The following is a 27,047-nucleotide window of genomic DNA, read 5'->3' as shown; positions in this document are numbered from 1 at the left end:
AGGTAACGACTGTGTGAGTAACTTACTACAGAGACACTGCAGAGAAACTTCCTACAGAGAAACATTTAACTGGGTTAATGGGGGGAAAGTATTGATTCCTCTTGGACCTTTTTGAATGAAACATATTCCAAGCCTGCAGCTATTTTCAAAATGACCACTAAAATCAGTATCTGATGATGTCTTCTGTGACACATTTGTAAAAAATGAACTTGGTTTAAAGAGTATCAACTGCATTTGTTTTGCTACTTGTTATAGGCATGTGTTAATACGTAATTTTAATGAAAATTAAGATTGATGATTTTACAAACAGGTATATAGAGTATTTCAACAGAGTATAAAAAGCTTGTGATTTTTAACACTGTGCAAACTTGCTGTCTTTTGCTCTGACAGGACCAGAGGAGCTTGTCAAAGTGTAAAACAGGAGTAGTTTTGTTCTAAGCACCCTTCCTGGAAAGGGGTGTCTATCTTTTCCTACCAGACTGGATTTAGAAAGACTGGTTCTAATCCCACCTCCTCATGTATGTGGAAGTGTCTGTCATTAGACTTGCATTAAAGAAAGAAAAAAATCATGCATTTTCTTGACCATGCTGGCTGGAAGTGCCTTCTACAAATCTACACTGAACTTTAACATTCCTGCAGCTTCCACATTTCACGTGAGAGCCGAGAGCCCACAGGTGCCAGGCACAGGACCCAGAGCCCCACAGAAACGTGCTGGGGAAGGGGGGCAGGCCCCCCCAACCGTTCCAGCTGACAGCTCTGGTCCCTGCACTGTTCTGTACACAGACAGACACAAACAGGCCTCAGGTTATGTCCAAGGGCTCTGCCCAGCCTCCATGGATGGCCTTAGTTTGAGCACTTGAGGTGTTTTTCTGTGGGCAGTGGCATTGTTTGTAATTTCAAGTAAAAAGATACACGTTAAGATACGGTATAAAACAAGTTATTTGGTGGCAACCTTGTGATTTTGTTTTCTTGCACAGGTGACAATTTCTTTTGCAGTAATTTTAGATTCCTGCTAAAGCTCACCATCCCATTTCTGGTGCTGGATGCCCCAGTTCAGATGGGCAGTGTCCTTTAAGAGGTCAAGTGACATCCTGAATTTTACAAGTTAATGATTTAATTGGACTGACAGAGGAACTGAGTGTATCAGGGGATGGAGAGGCTGTTGAACAAGTACCTTCCTGCTATTTCTGTGGTGAGGCATAAACTTCTCACTGGTTCCTGAGAGCCCTTTTTTGTGTGTTTAACCAGCATGCAACTGAGTTAACAGCATGGGGACCCTACTGTTACTCCTGCTGCACAGCAAGGTAAGCAAACCAGCCCTGGAAGAGATGCAAGGAGGTTGTCACTACACTGACTTACAGTCACTGTAACAGAATGTAAACTTAGGTTATTGTGGCTGCTGTCATTTGTAGAGTACCACAAATCAAATATGCCATGTTTATTTTATCTGCTTTTAATTTTATATAGTGGCAATAGAGCATAAAATACAAAACTTAAAACCAAAGTTAACTTTCACAAAGGTGTTTTAAAGGCACTTAAAAGGACTTAAGGACTGCATGAGCCATCAGTAGGACTGACGGCAGAGCCTTTGGAAGGAAGTTACACTGTGTATGTATTTAGCACCATTTCAAGTTCCACACCAGAAAACAAAGCTCCTCCCTGTACACCCTACATTCCAGTTATAAGCAGCAAAGCTTCTCCATCTTCAGTAGCCTCGTCAGCGCCATTCAGCTGTCTGTATTAAATAAGTGCTGCTTTTGCCTTTTCCTAGAAAACAGAAGCTCCCAGAGGCACTTGTACTTGTCCCAGTAGCCAGGATCAGCTTAGAGCACTAAAAATACTCAGGCTCAGCTTTGTCAATGCTCATCCATGGTCAGAGAAAACCATGGCTTTGTTTCAGTGTGCAGCTAAACTGCAGCTCTTGGTTCCTGAACAGCGTTTTTGCCCTTAACTTGTACCTTCATCTTGAGCCTTTCTACACCTGTGCCTGGAGACATGAGCTCAGGTGGCTGGTACAGGTCTGGCAAGAAATAGCAGCTGCATGATGGCCCCAGAAGGGATTCCCCTGGAAAATGGGTTACAGGCAACAGCTTATCCCATCTCTTCCCTGCAACTGGGGCCACGAAGGGTTGTGCAAGCCCCACCTGCCAGAAACACACCAGGGAGCCAAGACAGCTGGGGAGAAGGTGTCCATGAGCATCTCCTAGAGCAGCAGAGATGAGCCGCTTTTGGCAACTTGCACCCCACAGTACTTTGTACCTTTGTTTTCTTATCTACACCACTTCATGCTAATTAATACATACTCTTATTATTTTACTCTGCTGCTATCTCCTGACTGTTTCAAATTCCCTTGACTACCTATTCACAGAGGCTCCAACAGCATGATTTTACTCTTTATAATGGCCACAGGATGATGCAAGCAGGTTTTACTCTCTTACCCTTGCAAGCTCAGGTGAAACAAACGAAAAACCCTGCACAAAAATGTACTACTATGTAAAATTTAAGTGACCTCTGCAGCAGGTTCAAGTTTTCATTTTGTCAGTAAGAAGCAGAGCACCTTCTGGTTTTCTATGAGCTGAAAATCTGCTACAGTTAAGTTTAAAAGAAGGACTTCAACATGAAGATTTCAGTATCAAATTACACATTGCAGTGCAAATTATAGGCAGAGCTCACATAAAACTGATATTAACTTAAGAGTGTATCACCATCATTAATAATATGTACACAAATTTTTAAGGTGGTCAGTTATGCAAAAACAATGTTGTAGATATAACTTAGTGTTAATAAACTAAACCCATCATATAAATCTGAGTGGAAAGCCAGGCCTGAATACAAAATTAATACCTGAGTATAATGGTCCAATTTATTCCCCTTGATAAATCACATACATACAAACATGTTTAGTGCCTCATTTCTACATTTCACATTGGGTCTTTCTGTGCTGTAAGAAAGAGACCTCTCAGTACTAGTACTATTTGCAACATAAAATATTTTATACAAAGCAGCTTAACAGTCTTTTGCATAATAATTTTAACACTAAGATTTTTCAATTAAAGTCTTCATTTTTCCTGTGGACTTCAGCATGTGTGGTCCAAACTGGAAAGAAAACCAGAAACGTGTTCAGATTGCTTTCAACAGAACCCTTGTTGAGCTTCTATCTATCCAAGTAGTAAAAGCAGAACTTGGGCAGAAATAATTTCCTTTATCATCCTGCTTCTCTGCATGCGGACATCGCAAAGTAAAGGGAAACTTGTGTTAGGAACAGCTTAAATGGCTCAGAGGAGGGAGCTAGCGACCTGCTGGAGCAGGACTGGAGGCAGTTCACTCTACCACAGTAAATAAGGAGATAGATGCAGTTATCTTTACACATTGACAACCAACTGCTCTAGCAGCAGTTTAACAGTACTTCTGTTCTTTCTCTACCCTGCGCTGCTGTGCAAGTCCTTTTCAAAACTGGCATACAAAGATCCCATCCAAGTCTGATCTAACAAAGTTAGATACTGGTAAGAAGTGACGGACAGATTTTATTAGCTCATTATGGACCAACATTCTATCATTTAACAAAAACCTTCCATTTTCGTAGCTCTTGAATACTTGATGATCCTTAACCTCAAATGAGGGACTGTAAATTTCAAAACTGGAAAGTCATGAAAAAACCCTGTGGGAATAAATATTGCCAATTCCTATTCTTTTCCTTAATGCACCAGAGATGCTGAGGAAATGTGATTAATTCTTGGGAAACATCTAGCCTTTTAGTTAAATAGAACAGCCTGAACATTACAGAAATATACCACTAGAGGCCAAGAGGCAAGTAAGTCAACACTAATTAGCTGAAGTACTCAAAAGTTCTGAGATCTGTGGCGTGGAGATGTTATTTTCCTTAGAACTTAATTCAGAACATAGCCAGCTTTTGGAGTTTTATGTGCAATGAAAAAAACCCTCTTTACTCTTCCTCTCTAGTTCCACAGCACGAGGCTTCAAGGACTGCTGACAAATAAAACTGATCTGTACCAGGCTGGTTTTTCAGTATGTGCATATTGCTCATACTTGTATCTTGAATGTTCACTGGTGAAAAACCAATTTCAAATCAATCTGAAATAAACTAGAAGCTATTAATAACTTGTGCCATGTAAAAATTTCATTTTAACATTCTCACACTATAAAGAAACTGCTTTTATATACTCAGCATTTCCAATTATCAGAAGAAACTCCCTATACCAAGGAACCAAGGTCCAGCAGGCATTCTGAACAACTGTTTTCCAAATTCCTAGGAACGTCTGGTATGTTTCAGGATCTTGCTTCAAAGTTTCACCTGCACCAGCTGAATGGTTAAGGTTGGTAGTAACAGGCAAACTCAACTCAGACTGGATTTGATGTGAGTCCTTAGCAATGGTGTTTTCTGATTATCAGATGCTTGTGGCAACAGAAAACATTTTTGGTTTAAAAAAATAACAAAACCTTAACAGGACTTTTTAAAGTTAGGGCCAAGACAGTACACAATCCTAAGACTTGCCACTAAAAATGTGACTGCTGAAAGTCCTGGCACATCAGCAGTACTGCACAGGGTTTTGTGGATAGGGATGCTAACTTGTAGGGATCTATGCATGTTAGCAGAAAGATGTAGCTTGGTTTGCACAACTGTAATTTAGTCCAAGGATGTGTTCAGAATCACAATACTCACCAGCACCACCTCAGTCTGTGTCTTTGTTTCAGCCTTTGGAATCACTTTTTCTGTTTCACCTTGGCTATCATTTCGGTATCGGTAAGCAAATTTCTTTCTGAGAGCTTCTGCTATTAATGTAGCAGGATCTGCAGGCTGAGACACTTTAGATTTTGTACCTTCTGAGGATCTAGAAAAGAAAATGGCATCAGCATCTGTCTCACCCTCAAATAGTTTCAAGTCATAAAAACAAATTATTGCCAATCTCGGTACATTGATGTTTACGTTTATTACCTTTTCACCGCACGCAGTTTCACGCTGTTCATGTCTTTGAGGATTTCTAGCATGTTTGGTACTTCAGGCTTCTTTGGCCCATTTTCCACCACATTCTGGCCAGCGTTCATTTTTTTGTTTTTCCTCTCTTTAATGAGATCAATCGCAGACTTATTCTGTTGCAGACCTGAGGAAGGGGGTGGTGGCAGAGGAGGAGGAGGTGGTGGCGGCGGTGGAGGTGCAACAGGGACAGCAGCTGAAGCAACTGGACTAGACCCAACTACAAATGAAACATGCATTACACGTCAGTTTATTTGTAACTCCCCTTCACACGTCACAAATGCTCAGGTAAGACAATCACTGTAGGAACTTCAATTGCCTCCCCTCTGCCACCTTTAGATTGTCATGTAACTTCTTCATTCCTAAACCACCTAAGCAGACTCAGCTAAAAAGCCGCATGAAAATTCTTCTTGAAAAGTGAGAAGTGTCCTTTGAAATTCCAGGTGCATTCATGTCTTTACTGCAATGGGATGGACACCACGATATCTTTTAGTTATGTTCTGCCCCTAATGTTACCAGTATTTCCCTTTCTTCTCAGAGGCAGCTACTGAGCTGGAAGTCACAATCTGCCACATGAGCAGTGTTTCTTCCTATCATCACAAACAAGAAATTACCATACAATATTTTAAAATGTATATTTCAGATCTCAAACAGTGCTTAAATTGAAACTTATTCCAGCTGTCCAAGGTTGAGGATTTTTAGGCCAGCTACTCAATCTGTCTCTACTCATAGAGATTCTTACAATAATCTTTAGGCAAAAACTGGTGTTACAAATATAGTATCAGTAATAACCTGACAAATCAATGAAGAAACCTCTGTTTAATTGCACCTTAAAAAAAAAAGAGAAAAATCAGATCAAACTAGAGTTTTGAGGCTTGGAGTATAAAGTGTGCAAAGACGTTTATAGAAATAAAACAGAGGAGTCTACTCCGTGTACCTGTAGGCAAACACACAGCATCATTACCACGTTCTACCAGAAGAGGGAGGTAAAGATGATAAAATAAAAATCTAATTTCCCTAATAAATAGAGGTAAAGGGAAAAAATTAAAAATAAGTTAGTAGTTATTTCACATGCCCCCACACCCCCATAATTAAAATTCAAGAGTGAAACCAGGTGATCCTTAAAACTGTTTCATAGTTTTGAATATGAGCAGTTCAGGAAAAATAAAGTAACCGCTATCAGTTCACAGCTAAACGAGCATCCGAAAACTCAGAATATGATTTTATACACAAACATAGGCAAAGCTGTACTTGTTAAGTGACCTTAGGAAAGAGTGACAACCAAATGCCTGTCATCTGCAGTTGACAAGGGCCATCTCCTGCTAATCTCCGAAGACTTGAAACTGAAAGGAGTCAGAGGTGAGGGAAAGAGGAGAAAGAAATTCAGGAAAAGAATTCTTCTGTTTACTACCAGAAACAGTGCACCACTTTTGGTTCCATATGGACAACGTGTCTGGTCCCAGAGATGACTGCAGTAAACAATTAATTGCCTTTTCTGTTACTTGAGATGTATATTACAGATTCCAAAAGCATAATTAGCATCTTGTATGAATACTTAATGATATCAGAGAGCCTATTTCCTTACTGAATGGAAAGACTTCAGTGCTAGTAATTAAGTTACGTTCTTTTAGTTTGGTTTAAGCCATCATGTTTATCATGAGCTTTGCTCTGAAAGCTGTTTAATACTTCTTTACTCATTCACAGATTCAGAACTCTGGCAGATTTACAGACAAACATGAAGCCTTTAAGAACACTAAAAAATACAGAAAATCTGGGAAGTCACTTGTTTTCAAGACCTATTCTGTAACCCTTGGTTAGTGTGCCAAACTAACCAAAACAATATGGAAAAGTGCTTGGTGTTGCAGTATCTCACAAAAAAGAATTAGCACAATATTAATTATAAAAGGGGCACATTCATGAAGTAATTTTTGCTAAGAGTACAGAAAATTTAATACCTGTTGTCAAGTTCTGCTGTTCTTGCAAGGTTACAATTTTGGCTATTTGTGCTCTTAAAGAGGCCAGTTCATTTTCTAGAGCACTGATCTTCTGCAGCGCTTCTTCATTTGCCATCACTGCGCTCCTGGGCACTGGCTCCTCTTCCGGGCTTTGTAAGCGCATTTGTCTGCGTGGGGACGTCCTGGAATGATGTGCTTCACCTGGAAGAGGCTGGGTTGTTTTTGACCAAACTTCTGACCTGTAACAAAAATATCACAACATATTTTAAACGCTTTGATACAGACAGAAGCTAAACCAATGTTACCTACAAATCAGGGGTGCAAGTCGAAGACCTGACTTCAAAATGGTCTTTATACAAATCACTTCCATCAAGACCTTAAATAGTTTAAGGTAAATAAGAGGTTCACATCCTGTCTGTTTGCATCATGAGCTGTGTTTCTTCTCTTCCCCCAGAGAGCGTTTTGTAGAATCCTTGGTTTCAGAAAAAAACAGGAATACATTCCTCCTTATCCCAGTCTATTTCTCTGCCTCAAGCCTATAGTATATTTTATTTGAATGAAAATTTAATTTTTCTTCCCTTAAATGCTACCATTTTTCCCCGTGGGCAGCAAATAGCTATTTGCAGTTGATTCCTTTGAAGAAGGAAGAGTTTCTTAGTTCCACGGGATATTTTTTTGTACTGATTGGATTTCTGAAGGGACAATCCCCAATTTTAGCAGCATTGGGAAATACAGAGTACATGAAACAGTTTAGTGATGCAGAGACTGCTTGTCAGTTGATGGGAAAGGGTCTCATACCTAGTTTTCTAACACAGTCATTAGAACTATAGAGAAGAAAGTTTCATGCAGTTTGAAAGAGTTGTGACCTTCCCTCCGCTTCTCACAAGAAAATGTAACTCTGTTGCCTTCCCTTATTATATCCACCAAAGCTCAAGCCATGTTAAACACTGAGGCATTATTGAGCATCTGCTCAAACAAGTCAAATAAGCCCTTACAAAGACACCAGGATTTAAAAACTGTTTATCTCCAGAATCTGAGGAACCTGATTGAGTTAAAGATGTCCCTGCTCATTGCAGGGGGCTTGGACTAGATGGCTTTTTTTCTTCCAATGCAAGCTGTTCTATGATTCTGTTAAGTAGAACTGGTAAGGACTGATGACAAGAGATTATCATAAACTTTAAAACACAAAACATGACCACATACTTAACTCCTCAATCCTCCTTAACATCAATTCCAAAAATTCTCAGGCATGCCAGGATTCCATTGTTTATTTAAACACGAGAGTGAGAACAGGAGCTAGTAGAATGGCTTTTGGAAATGGGTAGAACGGCTCCAGACTAACACAGCCCAAGTGCCCCATCACTCTGGATGCATGGATTAAGCTACTGTGGGTGCTCACCATGTTAGATCTGCAGTTGCGCTAGACCTAAAGCAAGATTTAAAGCTAGAACAAGCCCTGTGCTCTGACCACCTTAAACCAGGATTACATACTGTCATAGGTTAGCAAGCATAGTCCCGGAAGGGACGTCCTTGCTAAGGGGTGCTTACAGTTTCCTCTGGGAACTGATAGAACCTATCAGCTGGCCAGTTTGAATATGGACAATTCTCTAAGCCACTTAAAGTTGTGATCACCTCTGTGATCCACATTTAAGAATAGGCAAACTCCCCCTCCAAGCTCTCTCTCATTTCCGGTGCTGGGACAGGTGGCTGCGGGCCCCGAGTGGGGGCCGGCGGGCCCGGCCAGGCCCTGCTCGGGCCAGGCCGGGCCGGGCCACGGCCATCCTGAAGCCATGGACCTGTTCCAGCCATGGAACCCCCCCCACTGCCTTGCCGTGGGCAGCCGGAGCGGCTCGGCTCTCCCCCCTCTCCACTGCGATAAGAAAAATTCAACATTCCAGCTGCAAAGCTGCAAGGCCGAGGTGAGATTAACCCTTTTTATTGCTGTGAAGAGCTGAAAACCTGAGGGAAGAGAGAGAGGAGATGCTTAAAGCTGAAATTCTCTTGTGAAGCTATGATATATCAGAGTATCCTGTTGCAATTTCATGAAGATATGGGGGGTGGAGTGTTCAACTCGTGAGCAGAAGCACCTGCGCTGAGATAGGCAGATGCTGACACAGCTGTAATTTCATGAGAAGTTTGGACAGGGAGAGATGAACCAGATGAGCACTTTTGCTCCAAATGGGAAAGGAGGAAACCTCAGTTCCTAGAGATGCTCCCAGAGATAGTCCTAACGATGAAGATGATGAAGACCCTTTGCTCCCAGGGAAGGAGAAGGGCCTCTGTTTTTGTTTCTGAACGGCTCAACCTTAAAATTGTACCCCAAAAAACTTCAAGAGTGGACCCTCGAAAGCAGTTGCGGGAAAAGCTGCAAGTCGGGGGAAGGGACTCACATGCGAGCAGAGAGACTCCTCTTCCTGAATGGACTGAACAATATTTGGAAGTGGGCGGCTGTCTCGTTGTGATAATGTTTTCATAGCATGAGCAAGAAGAGACTTCTCTTTCTAAATGGACTGAACAAGGTTATTATGGAAGTGGTAAACAGACTGAACATCTTAAGGGTTGTCTTTTTACATTGTCAGTGGGAGAAGGGAGGAAGGTGGGGGGAGGAGGAGAGTTCTGAAGGTGGTATAATTTTTTTTTTCTTCTTTTAGGTCTGTTAATAAACTTCTTTATATTCTTTCAAGTTTGGTGCCTGCTTTGCATTTCTCCTAATTCTTATCTCACAGAAGATAAACAGTAATGAGTATTTTGGACCAAACCACTACACTAAATTGGTGTTTCCGCTCGGTTACAAACCAAACCCGCGACACATACACATTTAAGTCTTCCATGACACTGCCAAAAACCATCAGCACAACTTGCAGAAATTTGATCAAGGAGAACTGAATACTATCAAGGATGGTAACATTTGGGTGTTGCTACCTAGATAGGAATAGAGAGCAACTAAAGCTGAGAATAGGATACCTTCTATAGCAGCCACCTTCCTGCTCTCCCTAAGTAAGGTGGAAAGAGCCAGTGGTCACTTCACTCCTTAAAATGCCTTCCAGAAACTCTTTAAAGGAGCAGAATAGCTAAATAACAAAGGGTATTTTCTGCTCAGAGCAGTCATACCATTTTAAGGAGACGTCTTGATTGTAATCTAACACTGTGGAAAAATATTGTGCCTGAGTTGTCACTACTGCTCTGATTAGGGGTAGAGGAAAAATGATTTGTCATTTAGTTGCTTCTTCTATAAAACTGTATTAACAGAAAAAAACTATGTCTGCAAGACAGTTTACTGAATTATACAGTGGATAAATATTTAACAGTAACACCTATGTGATCCTGCCGAAACAGAGAATTTCAAATGCCTGGAAAACACCTAATGCATACCAGCTCCACTACTAATACTGTGCACAGACGTAATAAACAGTGCACACTGAAATACTCATATTTGCTAAGTAATTCACTTACTGTGCTCCATCCTAAGCTGTTTGCCTTAAGGTCACAATGTATCTGCAGGATTATTTTAGTCCCATCCCACATCCATCTGTCCCCGCTCCCCCCTTCCCATGCAGACATTTCAGCAAATATGCAGTCCTACATCTTTCATAATAGGTTCTTTGAAGCACCAAAGAGCCATTCTCCCTGTTGTCTCCATAAATGTAATTGCTTTACAGTTCAATCCTTAAACAAAATACTTCTGTGCAAACAAAGTGGTATCGGACAGTTAATTTCCTATGTATCAAATAGACTTCAGGAACAGTGTTTCCCAAACAAGTGCTGATTTCTGTGACTCCCCTCTGAGTTGGTGAAATTAATGTGGTGGTGCCAGAATGTGTTATGCAAAGCTTCACTGTAGCAAATCGTGTTGGAGGGCATCTCAGTCATTACTAACCTATTTTATGCTTTCAAATTAAGAACAGTATCCTCCTGTAATCTCTGAAGCCAACAATCTGTGCCCTTCTCTGACACATTAGTTTGTTTGGAAGAAAAACCTCCTCTGCACTACAGAACTGTACTTTTGTTTCTGGACAGTCTGAGCAGCAATCTGAATACGATGGAATAGAGAACTTCATCCCTTCAGCCGACCTGTTTCATGTAGTGACAGTGCTGTGTAGAACCCTTGGTCCAACACAACAGTACCTATTGCCTTCACTCTGGACACAGGTGCTCACATGCTTCCCTGACAGTTTTTGTTATGAAGATTAAAGATGGAACACAAATCACAATTTTTTCGTTGTACTTAGCAGACTGTGGAGCCTTAACCAGAAAGGTGAAAAACAACGTGCCAATTACTGGATTGCCAGAATGACCACTGCTGCTAATGAGGAAGCTGTACAGTTCACTGCCCCATGGTAATGACAATCGCAGGAGAACTGGAGAATCATGGTTAGCAACTGTGCCATAGCACACCAGACATTTCTGTTGCTTGAAGCTATTGTGTGCAGTTCTTTGCAATACATAAATAAATAAAATCCAGAGTCTTCCTTGTATAATGCCAACCTCCTGTATGTTTTCCAACCAGTCTTGGTTTCATAATCCTATTAGTCAAACCTCTACTACTTATTTTCCAGACCCTACCTTTGTCTCTTCTCCCAGCATTCAAATGCTCTCTGTTAATAGTAATGCACAGCAGATTCTCACTGAAGAGAAGTGAGGTTTCTTCCTCTCAGTTCGGAAATTCAGAGAGAAGATTTCAGAAACATACCTGAGCCTTGTAGAGACTTCACCTTCTTCTTCAGCAATCCATCCCACATCTGCAAAGGAGGCCACTGCATCTTCTCTGAGTTGAACAGGACTGTTTCCTTCCGTGACATGAGAAATAAGCTATATTTTAAAGGCAAGATTGAAGGTTTTAGAGTCAATATTCCCAGGTCAAGTCACATTCATGTTACCCAATACTTCTGCTGAGGCTACATGTAACTATTAACACATACATGCACAAAAACATATCTGTAGACTTGAAACACTTCTGTCCTGTGCTCAGTCCAGAACCATTTCACTGACTTCAAACTATTCAATCCATGCTGCTGAACACTTTGCAGAAGTTCATGGCTGACTACATACACTATCACATGATGCTAATGAACACTAAAAATCCAATGCAAATTGTTACGTTAAGGACAAACAAACATCAATATCCTCACACAGTTTTCTGTATTAACTCAAATAGTATGTTTTCAAATTATATTCATGACCAGTAGTTAAAAAAGACATTAAGGCTGCCAATACTTTTTGAGTCTTTTGCTCTGATTCAGTATTATTTTTACAGAGAAATTCTGCCAAAGTTTCCTTTTCTCTACAACTTCTGAATTTCTGTACAAGACGTATGTACATCACACAGGGGGAAAAGAAAAGCAAACAAGCAAAGCAACCCCAAAACTAGGCAAAAAGCCAATTCTACCAGCTCAATAATCACAAAGACTTTGAGTGAGAGGTAGGATACAATCACAACATCATACACTATATGCTAACAATCTTATTTACAACATGCCAAACAAATGGACCATCTTCCAGCATGGTTCTGGCCATTAGCTTTACAGCTGTTTGAAGCCAAAGGTGACCAAGGCTCCAGAGACTGGAACCTTTCTTCCATTTCTAGTTAAGTGACCTGAATGATGATCTGAAAAATTGTTTGGACCATCAATACTTGCTCCATAGTCACAACTCAACAAAATGGTTTCAAATCTATTTCGAAATAGATTGGAATGCTGCTTCCCCAGGTCAGACAAGGGCATGTGTTCAGTCACTGGACTCCTGAGCAGCCTGGGCTCAGTGTCTCAGCAGATAAAAGCTACTGAAACAATTTTCAGTAATTTGCTCTGCTCAGTCTTTCACTTTGAGTTAAATATCTTCAATGCATATATGCCCCCTCTTCTGCTTGTATTCCATAGAATCACAGAACCGTTAAGGTGAGAAAAGCCCTCTAAGATCACTGAGTCCGGCTGTCAACCCAACACTACAAACAAACCCACAGCCAAATCTGCACGAGTCCTTGCAGCTGTTTAAGTGCTGCCTGCGGCCAGCAGTGGCCAAGAAGCTGGGAATACTGACAAAGATGGTGGCAGTAGGTGCCAGTCTGCCAGGAAAGCCAGCATCCAGCCCATTAGCAGGTAGATCAGTTTTCAAGGCAACCCCACACTGTAAGAGCAAACTACTATGAAATGTTAGCATTAATCTGAATTTGGAGCAGACCTATCACAGCAGGACTGCAGTCTGGACAAGGTGAAACCATTTCAGAAGAACATCCACACATATTTCAGTAGTAGTAGCCTCTGATACACAAGTCTCAGGAAAAGAGAAGTTTTGGGCTTGGGGCTGGTTTTTTCCCTGGGTACTGTTGCAAACAGCCTTAGAAATTGAGATTAGTTGTCTTCACCTCACACTCTCACTTGTATGAGAGTCTTTATCACAGCTCCCAGGAGTGTGTATTGGCACCATCAGATCATTTGGAAACAACAGGGTTTTTTCCAGGTAGCATCAGCACAGATGGTAATATGTTTATCACATTAACAGTTGTGCCTAATACCATTACAGTCTGCCTCTCTTTAAAGCAGTCTAGAGAATACTATATTGCATGTTAGGATTTTTGCTGTTTGAGGTTTCTGTGGCATTTTTCTTTTTAAAAGTAAATACAAATTTTCAGGACCACAGCGTTTGTATTAATGTTAATGGCAATTTGAAAAAATCCATACTACATCAGCCACTTCTTGCAGGTGATACAGATTTTTCTGGCAGTAATATCACCATTAAAAGATTGAAGCCAGTGTTAAATAAAGGCACTACACACACTTGAATCAAAAATAATTTTCTAAATCAACAGTAAGGAATATATTTACCACTGCCAGGATTCCTGCATCATGAGATAAATAACTTCTAATCCAAGATTTAGTAGTAAGCCTTCTGTTATATTGTGATACAAGTTTCTTCTTAATTTTAATTCTTATTTATATATAAACAGAATCTGCTTGTTACCCCATATACAGATGTTTCTTTTCTCTATCCCTAAAAAGAACAAAGCCTTCCTCAGCAGTGGAATTTGAATTTCAAGTTAATGCAAGATTTTTACTTTAAGGTGAAAAGCCAACAACTATCTCTCAAAACCTTCACCGGCCTGTAAACACCTCTGTGACTACCCTATTCCTCCAGTCAATCCCAGCTGAAGAAAACCTGAACAACTGCCCTGCCAGCACCTAAAATGGAGAACGGAGTCCTGAAAACAGAGGCCCAAGTTCTACTGGATGGCAGGAACTGAATGAATCAGTAGCTGTAGCCTGCTTTTCTTTCTCTGGAAACTGTGTAGTTGCTTCCCCCACTTCCTCCTTCACAGGTTTTTTGCCTATCTTAGCACGCATGTATGCTGCACACGCAGACACACAGACATGCCTGAGGGCTGCAGACCCATCACGGATTTCTGAAGACTACACACACTGCAGTGTTTTGGCACCTCGAGTTGGAAGGGACACATAAAGAATCATCGAGTCCAACTCCCAAAGAAAGAGTCAGCCTCGCCAGTGTTTCCGCCCGGTTTCGAACCGGGGACCTTTCGCGTGTTAGGCGAACGTGATAACCACTACACTACGGAAACGCTGCTCAGCAATGAGGCAGGGCAGGTTCCCTGCTCTTTTGTTTGCTCCAGGAAGTGGGAAGTAGAACAGATATTTTTATACACTTGAGGACAGAATAAAAACCTCTTGTTTCAAATTACTAATAGAGTTATGTATTAAACATTTGGAAATACTTCAAGTAAGACAAACTTGCTATGATTTTTCAAATTAGCCCAGTAAATTTAGATGTTTGTTACATGCACACCAATTTATTAGGAGACTTTTACTGAGTTATCAGGTATCTAGCAGACGAACAGGAGAAGCATGGGACAAAAACAGAGAAGCTGTAGCTGAAGGATGCTATCTTGAGAGACACTACTGGAGGTTTGGTTGAATCTATCTAGGCTATACTGGTAAGTTTAATTTTATTTTCTCCTAAAGACTACAGTAAGTCTAAAAAATATGACATACAAAAGATCTGTAAGAACTATTTGCATTGGTTCATGCCATATAGAGTACATAACGTACATAAGCTCTGCCACGTCTTACTGAATATGTAAGCAGCATTTCAGCATTTAACAGTTAATTTAAATGTTGACTATAGCAAGATCCACAGAGACAGACACAACAATCAGTAGACCTCAAACATCAAAATGTTTGGCTACTATTCTTTTTTTCAGACTCGCTGAACAAAAGCATGCTAGAAGGTAAGTATGAACATTACAGAGATATTCTTTCAATGTGTCTCGTCCATTTATCACAAGGAAAATGAAGACTGTGGAAAGTCTGCTGCTCTGGGGTTAGAAACACTGATTACAAACATGCACCCTCAGATGATGCAAGTAAGATTTGATCCGTTTTTTTTTAATAGAGTGACTTACAGCAAGGTTCAGTTCATGGTCCTTTCATAATAGAGCTAAAGCTGGCAAGAAAGAAAGAGGAAGAGACAGCTATAGGAAAGCGTCAGCTGCAACAGCACAAAAACGATCGAGATCAGCATTGAACTTCACTATAGACTCTTAATGCTGAGGTAAAGACACAAAAACCAGATGTTAGCATCACACCTAACATGTTCAGCAGTTTATATATTAAAATAGTTTAGAGTCTGCACAAACCAAATAAATTTTAATGTGTTTGAAGGCTCAAATTTTGAAATTCCTATTTCTAATTAAATCAACTCCCACAGCTGTACTTCTATTTTTAGAATCCTTTCCTTTCATCTAATAGAAGGTGAATGTTTATACTTAGTGTACACACAAAGCTGAATGAATGTCTCTTTAACAGGAATAAAAGGCAAATGTTATATTTTTATTAACAGAATTCACACCAAAACCTTATTTATGTATTTATTTATTTATTTGCTTAAACACTAAAAAAAAGCAGGAACAGATTTTCCAGATATATCTTACCATTCCTTGCAAGAACATAAACTAGAAATGTCTTCCTTTATGTACCATATTAAGAGAAGTCAGTATTAGGCTAACTATCTGCAAGTGAGCATCATCTTTCCCTGTATGGCCTGTACAGTATAGAAAATCAGACACACAGGAGGACTTCACTACCTTTTAAATCTGAAGCACAGGGAGCCTTATTGCTAGTAAAAAACCTAATTATATACTCAAAAGTTTAAATCCAGCATGTCATTTGTTGTCCTCACCTGCACAAAACCCCACATCCCTTTATTTTTTTTTCAGCAAGCCACTAGAAATGTTGCCCCCGGGTTTCTCAATGTAATTTTTTGAGAGGCAAAATGTTAGCATGGCTTTTACTATCATACCAACAAGGCTTCTATGGTAACTTGAATGATCTGGTTTTGCTACTGTAATTTCAAGTCTAAATATTGTTCATAAATTTCATTTGTGACAAAGAAATAAATTTAAACATTGAAACATCTAGCAGTGTGGAAATTACTTTATCTTAGTGTGGCAGCTGATTCCCTCATTCATCTTTACACTCTCCGCCCTTGCTCAGCCCACGAAACATTCCTTTCTCAGCTTGAATTTCAAACACTAAATTTCTCCAATTCTATACCCACCCCCTACCTCTAACACCAGAGTTGAAGAGATTATGTGTAATAGCTTCCGCTTTCCCATCTGTTCTTGAAAGACTCATTACAGAAAGCACGGATTTTCTCCTCCTTAAGCTTTTACACTTGCTCTTTACCCTACCCTTTCACCTACACAGTGTCAGCCTTGTATTTTAAACAAAAGCTAACAGTGTACTTATGTTATCTTGTTACTAATTTTTTGATTTCTGATAAAGTTGTTTATTTTCCCAAGTATTTTTAACACTGTTCATCTTTAAATGCCTCTTAAGCCTAGCTTATAAGTACTGTTTATAGAAGTAAGTTTCAATCATTTTTCTCTTTTACGAATATATTTTTTTTCAACTTTATTATTTGGAAAAAATCTGAACTGGAAACAGAAAGAACTTCAGTAGGCTAATTCTCCTATGTCTAGTTTATCATATTCTACTTTTACAAACCCTCTAGTCATGAGCAAATCCCTTCATCAGTATAGTGAAACACAGATTCTAAACTGTTGAGAACACCTACCTGAAAGTGAACTCTCGGACACTGTATAAGAGAGAGGTTAGTACCAATTTTTCTTACAATACTTCGAGATGAACCATAAGGCTTGCTTGACCAAAGCACCTGGACGGGAAGAATAAAGAAGCCAGCTGTTAGGAAACTGATTTTTGTATCATACTGTAATAGTTCTCCCTTATCTTTCACACTATGCTTGTGCTAAATGTATTTAGTCAATCCTTTCATGCTATAGTATGATATAATGTTTATACACTGAATTCTGTCTCAGTGAACTCCTTACATTCTACACACGAACTGGCGCACATACATTATACACCATCATTACAATATAGCTAGGGCTGCTTAAGGTCAAGACAGCCTTTGCATTAAATCTAAATTCAAAGCAATAGATCAAGTAATGCAGAAGACTTCAGGAGCTGAAAAGTATCTTCAAAAACACAATATTCCAATTTTCAAGATAATAAAGAACCTACATTCAGTCAACCACCTCTTTTTACAGGGTTTCAAGAAAAGCCACTCAATCTTTAAAAACCCATAAAGTTATATAATTCTTCATTTCTCAAAATATCTTTTTTCTTTTTTAATTAAGAGCTAAGAACTCTTCTAAAACAGGAATAGTGTCTACCATTCTTAATAGAAATAAGTATCGGCTACAATAAATATAAAAATGTAATTGTGAAATTAAAGAGCAAAGGAAAAGTTAAAAGGACAAAATAAGAGGAAATTTTTGTAAGAAAGGAACTTTGTCCCCTGCCCCAAAAAATAGATTCACCTAGAGAAAACTCCCCACAGCAGCTCAACACACCAGGTTTCATTAGAACTGTTTCTACTGCAATTTAGATCTCCTCTATGTTGTTTCAACAGGGATTCGATTACGCTGGTTTTTTGTTGTATTTAGTATTTACCACAGCATTACGAAATTAAATAAAATGGGAGTTTAATCCTAGGAGAAAACCACAAAATGAGCCAGAGCAGAAGGAAAAGCCCCAGAAAGAAGTAGGAAAGATTTCAGCACAGGCAAAGGCAACAAAACCAATGCAAACAAGAAAAAGAATAATGAGAAGACTCTAACACAGGGTACATTGTTAGTAAACAATTAGAACATTGTATGGTAATTTCAAAAACTTGGCCAGTGTTTAATTATGGCTGTAAATATGAATTTACTAGTCAGACCTTAGTTTTTAAAAGATCATAGCTTCAAGAAAACTTGACATCCTGTTAGAAGTTTGCCCAACAAAGAAAACAGAAAAAATCCAGGCTATTCTGGATTGGCAATGGCAATATAGCCTGTATGATGACTGTAGTGGTGCTGTGGGAGTTTCATAACACACAGCTGAATATTTTGATATAGTAAGCAAAGATCACTACTCTTAGATGTTGAAGATTCTATTAAAAAGAAAAGTTTATGTTCCATGGTATTGACCTCCAGATTATTTCACAAACTTCACACAAACATTTTGCCTATTTCTAGTTTCTATCCTTCTTTCCTCTGGTTTTACTGGAATGTAAAAATTTTGACAAAATAAATGTGCACTGCACATATGCTATGCTACATCCTCACATCAGAGCCGCAACTTTGCTATGAATCCACCCAGGTCTATTTTTTTTTTCCATTCTATAAAAAATACATTCTCTTGCTTAATACACTGCTAAATTGAACACAAATTTTTCAATGCAGAGTAGTCTATTGATGCTGCATTTTGGTTGCCTCAACAAAAACCTCACATTTGTGCCTATCACCTTACTGTTTGTTTACATGTCTAAGCAAACAGCAAGTAGATCAGTGGCCTTCAAGAAAAAGTCACAGACAAACAGCACTACAGTAAGACAGTCTCATTATTCACAATTGATTCTGATGTTTAAAGCAAACTGCTGGCAAGAGACTCAAAGTGATGGGGCATTGAAACAAATAATACCAGTCAAAGGAAGGCTTAATTAGTTGCAGAAGTATTTCCACAGCAGCAAGAGAGTCTAGACTACACGCTCTATTACCAACATAAGTGCAATGCATTTCAAACAAGCAGCAAAACTTGTTTAGATATTGCACAGACCACAGACAAGTTGTTGACTAGCACTCAAAAATACTTGGTTTCCAAATGCCCTTGGGGCTCTTCAACAACAGTGGCTTGGTGCACCAAAACTCTGACTGACTCAGTTTTGGTAATACAAGATGTGCCAGGACATTATTTCAGAAAACTGCATGCAAACTGTGCCACAAGGGATGCAAATAAAGTCAGCTCCCCGCTCAGCTGAGCTGAGGTCTCAGCACTGCTCTAACCAAGTTCATACAACTTCTTGTTGACTTGAAGCACTGGCTGAGCTAGTCTGCAAAATGTTACTTAGTCATACACTTCTATTGCATCAGTGTTTTGGTGTTGTCCAGAACAGCTGACACCTGGAAATGTAACTGCATTATCACAAGCTTGATACAAGTAGAGAATGGGGAGAAACAGATTAAAAAATTGTTCCTCCTCCTATTGAGGCTGAAATTGCTGAATTACCACAGTGTTATAATGCAACATATTCTTGTACTTTGAATTTTCAAAGTTACATGAAATCTCAGCTCAAAATTCAAATAAAATCCTAAAATACAGATTCTTGTTGTCAATTTTAATTTACACTGTAGAAACAATTTGCTCTCCATAGATTCCCAAGACTGATAAAAGGTTCTACCACAATAATACTAATTAAATAGTGCACATAGCTGGTAAGGATTTCCCCATTCTTAAAACATTAAAATATTTCATTTTAGTATTTCATTTAATATTTCAAATTACAGGGATTATTGCACTGAGGTTAACATTTGTACTCAAAATAGCTTCCTAAAGGTCCCAGTGACAAGCAGTTGATATGTAGCAGCTCTCTGTCTCTCTCTGCTAAGCATGCAAAGAAAACTCTCTATATAGTCTCCTCCAAGAGGAGAGCTATGCAGGCCTATTCCTCTGTTTACCCAGTAAGAACACAGCTGTATTGCTCTCATGCACTGTAACACCTCCAGAAGAGGTAACTATAGCACAGAAGAGATCAATATAGCACAGTTATAATAATCTCAATTTCATGGGATTTTTTATGTCTCCAAGGTAAGAACAAGAAATAAGATTATTTTTTTAACACTGTTAAAAATGAGATGGAATTCTCCTTCAGCTTCAAAAGACACACGGAAGTGCAGCATGAAAAGCAGTGTTTACAAAATAAACAGTTTATTAGAGCCAAGAGGAACTGCATAGTACTTTTAACACATTTATTACTCAATATTTCAGTATCCAAGTCATAAACTTGATGACTTTTCAGCAATGCAGAATCATCCCAGTATTGAGTATCCTTCAAGTGCTCTGCTAGATAAGCACAAACTAAAATACATGAAGTGCTTTCTATACCTTGTTTTCTGAAAACATAAAGGAAGTTTGAAACACTTACTGATTCCATGTTCAATCCAATTTGTTCAAAAGCCATCCTAATTAAGCGCTTCAGCCAGCAAATCATCTGGACTGGAAAAGGCCTTTCCAGAATTGGATTTAAGCCTTCCAAACCTACAAGGCTGCCAAGGTTCCATAGTAGATCTGAAATGAGACACATAAGAATTTTAAATACATGTTGTGGAACATGTACAGAAGTAAACTGCTACATTCCTAACAAAACAAGCTTTAGATACAAGACATATTAGATGACAACTATACCTCATGCTGCAAAGCAAAGGCATTCAGAGGGAATGTACTTAATACAGGTAACAAAGACTCTTTAGTAGTGTCATTTTTATAGAATCACAGGATGGTTTGAGTTGGAAGGGACCTGAAAAATCATCCAGTTCCAACTTTATTTCCATGGGCAGGGACACCTTCCATAGACCAGGCTGCAGAGGGCCCCATCCAGCCTGGCCATGAAAACTCCCAGGAATGGGGCATCTGCAATTTTTTTGGGCAACCTGTTTCAGTACATCAGCACCCTCATGGTGGTACGTACCTAATCCAAACCTACCCTCTCTCAGTTTAAAGCCATTGCCCTTTGTCCTGTCACCACATGCCCTTGTAAAAAGTCCCTCTCCAGCTCTCTTGTAGACTCCTTCAGGTACTGGAAAGAAATCCAAGCCGTTGTAAAGTTAACAATTAAAAAGTTGGGGAAAAGACTGCTCACTTGAGCTTGGACAGACGATGGCATTCAACAACTCTAAGTGAGCATCAAGCCCTATGGAATGCCTGCAGATGGGGATTAGCACTAAGATTGAAGTGCCATACTCATATCTAAAACTCCTTTCTAACAGACTGCTGAAAGCTGATCACCTCTCTTGATTCACATTCTCTGACAGCTTTGTTGTTCCTTCCTTTTTCCTACAACCAAGGAGAGAAAGGAAACATGGAAAAATGACTAATGGAGGAAAATGACAGGAAAAACTGTAGGTGTAGGACATAAAAATATTCAAGCAGTTTACAAAATTAGACAGATTTCAAATTTAGTCTGTTTATATACGCTTCCATTCACTTAAATCATGATGGTTTTGTTGCTCCTCTAGTGAAAACAGTGTAGTTTTTCTTTAACTGTGTTCTACACCAGTCGTAACGTGGACACCGCTGAGAAGTGTATGCCAGCAAAACCAGGAAAGGAAGTCACAGATTTAGGTTTACGTTTGTTTTGTGTATTAGGCTGGAAACAACACTCTGTTGATCCACCCTGAGGAATGTATTAGTAGTATGAACAAGAGTGTTGCCGAAGCCAGTCTATATACAGACAGGGACAACTAAAGCAATGTAGCAGCAAGGAACTGGCACTCAGGAAGTTTCAAAGTCAGGAGATGGAAAAGCTATGCTGTTTGGAAGTGCCTACAAGCCCTACAGTTAAACCATCATTGTTTCCATTACAAACTTTTTTCAACAGTTTACAGTTCCTTAGTAATAACATACTTCTTGCAGAGACTTGGCAGAAACAGTACAATTCTACAGTTATCTTTTTTTAGACACGCTTTAAAAAAAAAGTTGATATTAGTTTCTCATCATCACAGGATTTTCTTTTGTTTGTGACTAAACTCGGAAGAAACTATTAATCTACACTACGAGATCACAATGGAAACTGCAACTGTTTGAAGAAAAACAATAGGGAAGAATAATGGGGTAGCTATCAAACAGCCATGAATACAGGCAACAGTCATTCATAATAAAGAAATAAGTCATGGACTTCTTTATGGAATGATGGAGAAGGCTATTAGGGAAGCATTACCATCTATTTGATCTATTATTCCTTTAGGCATCTGTTATTCTTCCCTTACACAACCTATTATACAGACTGTATGGATCTTGGATCTCATTGCACCTGCTGTGTTCTTAAAACAGGAAGAACACAAACCTTCTACATGCCCCACATTGGATTTGGCATCATATCTGTCACCGCAGACCTGCAGTGACATAAAAGAGAGAGGAATGCTCCTTTAGAAGGGGAAACCTGTTCCAAAGGTGTGATTACATGTGATACACTCCACCTCATTCCAAAGTCCAGACTTGTTCAACAAGCAGTGTGGAAATCAAAGGAAGAAAAATGAAAGCTGTATCAAGACAAATTCAAACAAAAGAGAAAAAAGCTAGAGTACTGCTGAGCAACTGCAAGGACAGGGCTGGCTGAGAAAGGCAAGTGATAGGACTAAAAGGAATGACTGTATCCTGATACATTGGTCTTTCAGCCAGCTCCTAAGTTTGAAAGTAGTCAGTCATGTTTTCCTTCAGGCAGAGAAGAAAATGTATGATTTTGTTTCTGATCAACTGAGAGGCCTGAGTCTTCAAAAACAGAGACAATTTGGACAGAAGTGAAAAGTGAATGTTAGAACTTCCTCTGAGAAAATCAGAGTAGGTCCAGAAAACTTCCATGAATTCAAGAAACTTAAAGGCAAACAGGTAAAAGAACAATACAAAAACTCAGAAGATAACCAATTAAAGGCACAAAACCAGATGTAGAAAAAAAGTAGCATAATACAAGGATGACAGAATAGTATAGATATGAAGTAGTAAAGCTAAAAAAGGCAAGGTACAAAACAGGTTCCATCTTACAGGCATAAAAAAGTCCTGCACATATTAGCAGTAAGAGACAGGATAGACAACCATGATGTAACAGGAGAGGAAAGAAAGCAATGAGTGATATGGATAATCTGTATGTATTCAGTGTTTTCACCTGACAATGGTAGATAAGACAGACAGGTGTTAGAATGAATTACAGTCAATGCTGAAAAGTTATAAGCATCCAGGACAACAATATCTAGTGAATTTCACCTTGCAAAGTTCAGAACTTTTCAAGGCAATTTCTGAAATACTGGTAATTCATTTCAGAGACTTTTTAAATGGGATTCAAAAGACCCAAGAATAAAAGAAGGAGCATGATGATACAAAGCATTAGGAATAGTCCAAAACATTTATCCTGCCCTAAAACATTAAGGTAATCTTTTATAATTCCAGGTTCCAAGACTTTGATGGCTGAACATAAAAGAGAATTCATTCAACAAAACAACTACTTCAGTAAAATTAATATTTATAGTTCACTTTGTAAGTAATTGTTTCCTCTGCAGCATAAATACTTAAAGTACCTGAGACTGGGGTCATCAACGCCTTGCTCTTGTCAATGACCTGTCTGCTTTTGCAGCAGAAACGGCTGAAATCAATCTGTAAGAGTGCAGAGTACCACTCTGTTCCGGGATTAGTTTCCTTAGTTTGTGGCACTACGGAAAACCACCATGTTTGAACAACCTCCAGCTAACCTGTTATCTAAAACGCAAATGCTTCTAAGCATATCAGATTGATATTTTTATATGATCATAAACTTTACAGAATTATCTCCAGGCAAACTTCACACTTACTTCTTTCAGACTACATTGCACTATACCTTTCTTCACAGAACTCAGCTATTTCACAACTGGTTTATGTGCCAAGAACAGACAGGGTTCATTCCAAAAGAAACTGCTGGACAGCAAGAATGAAAGCATTAGCAAATTTTTCTCTCATGCTCCATATACATGCCAGTTTCAGAAGCAGGAGTTAAATGTTTATTGCTTTTAGTAAACAGAATAATACCTCTTCTAAAATATTGATCTTTGTGATATTTATCCTCTGTCTTCTTGGTGCTACCTACAGTAAATATAGTTTAATTCCCCAAACATTTCCACAGCTCTATTTATACAATGAAGAGCCCTCAGTTATAGTAATATTGCCATAAAAAATGGTCCTTCTGCCTCAGCAAAACTATTACAAGGATAAGCAGCAGTCATAGACAAGATTACCAAGATGTCCGAAGAGCAGTAACATAACAAATTACATTTCACTGCATAAAGCATGAAGGGATTGGAATTTCACAGGTTCATTTCAATGAAACCCAAAAATTAGCAATGCTGAAGAACTTTCTTACTGATATGGAAATATAGAGGAATTCCTTGGTTTAGAAATGAGGAGATCTACGTTTCCAAGCCCCCTTGAGCTTGTTTGCCCCTACTTTTCCCAACCACTTTTGCAGGCTCCATCCAATACTCTCCTATCAAATATCAAGTCTACAAAGCTGAGAGATAACATTACTTATAAATGACAAAAAGTTCATTAAATAAATATAAAAGCTCTGGAGTCTGTACACATAAGGCATAATATGCAGTAAATATGAACAGGAGCTCTTTGCCAGGCTTTCTAGTGAGTCCTACACATGAAAGATTAAAAGAAAGAGAAATCAAATGCAACTGCTTTCAAATTGAAATTCCTCTGTGTGTTTTTTCCAGTGTTGTATTTATCCAAGTCCTTTTCAAAGCATGAATTCTTGATTTTAAAGGAAATTTGATATTCATAGTTTTCTTACTGAAGTAGGTTTCTCTCATTCACTTAAGACCCATACAAACATAAAAGAGAACGACTTAATGGGATTGATGGAGCAGATTAACCTTAACAAAGAATAAATAAAGGCACGAAATCTGAAAAATGAAAGGTTCAGTCTCTAAATTAAAAAAGCGTGGCATTAAGAAGTATAACATTTTCTAAGAAGCACTGAGTTCAAAGGAATACCAACCACATTAAAGAATCAAAAACAAAAAGACCAGGCTCCTCCTCATTTTAGCAAGAAGTAGGGCAAGCATATCTCCTCAGTCTTTTAGACTGACACATGACCCAAGTTCATCTAATAAAATTACATCCACAAGGAAACATTATTAAAAAAGTAATAAAGGAAGATAAAGCCAAAAAAACCTATTATCACAACAGCCAAATGGGCAGGAAGAATATTCTGATGGAGGACCAGACTCTGTTCCAAACTGACACAGACCAGCTGTAAGTAAAGTAAGTATGCATTTGGCAGAGTCACATAGCCAGCAACAGAGGTCTGTTTTTTGGTGTGGAAGCACCCCAGTACTTACAGAAAGACCTGTTCGGAAAGATGTGAAGAGAGAGATAAAAGTCAGTGAATACTACAGGGACAATCTAAGCTAGTACTGGTATAAAATTTAAAGCAGGAATTGAAAATCATACATACTTGCAACAGAAGTTGCTAAAGCTTTCTTAAAAATATAGCTCCATCATATTTATCGGAACATGCAAAACCCTATTAATCCGATTTCATTCATGTTATCCTATCTTGCCAACTAAGGGCAGAGAAAATAAAAACCCCATGTTTCAGCACTAGTTTAATCAAAAGCCTTTGCTCAGCAATGATTATACCTGCACAGTGCACTATGATACCAACTGAGAGGTAAGTGAAACCCTTCAACACCTATAAACCACAAGGTATTATATGATACAGACACAACCAAACACCTACACTTCGCTGCCAGACAGACAGACCTCTCCACCAGCTGCTGTGAATGCCCGTCTTTCTGCTACAGCTTTGAGAGACAACAGCAGCTAAGTCTCATTAACAAAAGGGTGTGTTTGTCTGAAAAAGCATTTAAAACGTCCAATATTCCTCCCAGATATCTCTCCGTAAAAATCTCGAGTTCCTACACACAGCAATCGTATTTTAGCTCGCGACCCCTACGAAGCACATTATTTGGATTCAGCAACAACTAACCAGAACTTCTAGAGCTGATGTGCAGATAACTCAGCTGCCTCATTTTTATCACCTAGGTAAAAGTCAGCGGGGATCAGAAGACATAATTCCTATTCATTTAATCTTTGTAAATCTTGCCTTCACAAGAGCTGCAGAGCGCTCTCAGGACAGCACGTTAATATTAATGAAGTACTACTGACGCTGCCAGGCAGAGATCAATGCACTACGATTGATTTCAGCATTCAAACTCTACTCACCCTCAATATCTGGAATTTCAACAGCTCGTTAAACAAAATGAAAACACGCACCTAGTAAGTTATTTATTTATGATCACTACAGAAGAACCTGAGCACGGCAGCAGGATCACTAAAGGTGCACAAACGTAAGCTTACAGAGAAATAAAAGCACCATGCTCCTTAAAGCCCATTTTTCCTCTTATACGCCAACTCTGTACTTTAAAGCCTCCTTTAAAAACTTCCCTCAAACTCCTCCATATTACCTCCAGATGATCTTTTATTTACACTATTTCCCATGACCTGTCACCCTCCCATCGCAGCAGTTCGCCTCCAGAACAACAGCTTCGGCTCAGCACCCCGAGGCGCTTCCACAGTCCTGCCCGGCACCTGCCCTGCCCGGACAGGCCCGGGAAAGGAGACGGCCCTGCCAGGGGAGAGCGGGGCCGCCCGAGCGGCCTGTACCTGCTTTCAGCCAAGCTTCTCCTCGCGCATCGCCCCCCGCCCGGGATCGGTCGCACCAAGAGAAGCTGCCCAGACGGAAAGGGCTGCCCAGGGGAAGGGGAGCACCGCGGGCTGCCGCCCTCGCCTCGCCTCGCCTCACCCACAGCCGCGGCCGCCGCGCCGCCTCACCCCCTGCTCGCGCGGCCGCTCGCGACCCTGCTCCGACAGCCAATCCGCGGCCGGCTCGGCGCCGCCCGGGCCAATCGCAGGCGCGGCGGCGGGCGCGGGAGGCGGGACATGGCGCGCGCTGCGGGGGTGAGGCGCTACCCGGCAGGCGCCGAGCCGGCAGCGGGCGGG

General features: G+C 39.7%; 1 protein-coding gene and 1 non-coding gene across 4 annotated transcripts; both read right to left on the bottom strand.

Annotated features, from left to right (window-relative positions):
• Nucleotides 1-1,423: 1,423 nt before the first annotated feature.
• MTFR1 (mitochondrial fission regulator 1) lies at nucleotides 1,424-26,916 on the bottom strand. Of its 3 annotated transcripts, none has more exons than XM_039550089.1 (8): nucleotides 26,851-26,916; nucleotides 20,443-20,585; nucleotides 17,032-17,130; nucleotides 11,639-11,757; nucleotides 6,949-7,187; nucleotides 4,955-5,213; nucleotides 4,682-4,850; nucleotides 1,424-3,096 (listed from the first exon to the last, which is right to left on the bottom strand). In XM_039550089.1, exons 2-8 carry the CDS (start codon nucleotides 20,506-20,508, stop codon nucleotides 3,037-3,039), a joined length of 1,011 nt encoding a protein of 336 aa, XP_039406023.1. In that variant the 5' UTR covers nucleotides 20,509-20,585; nucleotides 26,851-26,916; the 3' UTR covers nucleotides 1,424-3,036. The 3 variants fall into 3 exon arrangements, with proteins under 3 accessions (XP_039406023.1, XP_039406024.1, XP_010403442.1); XM_039550090.1 differs by having other exon boundaries at nucleotides 26,880-26,901; XM_010405140.4 differs by lacking the exon at nucleotides 26,851-26,916 and adding an exon at nucleotides 26,712-26,844.
• TRNAV-AAC lies at nucleotides 14,446-14,518 on the bottom strand. The gene has a single exon. It is a non-coding gene; the product is annotated as a tRNA-Val (tRNA).
• Nucleotides 26,917-27,047: the final 131 nt, after the last annotated feature.

This window comes from Corvus cornix, chromosome 2 (assembly GCF_000738735.6).
Source record: "Corvus cornix cornix isolate S_Up_H32 chromosome 2, ASM73873v5, whole genome shotgun sequence".
Taxonomy (NCBI): Eukaryota; Metazoa; Chordata; class Aves; order Passeriformes; family Corvidae; genus Corvus; species Corvus cornix.
Note: the sequence above shows the minus strand (reverse complement) of the source record. Positions and strands in the feature narration are given on the sequence as shown.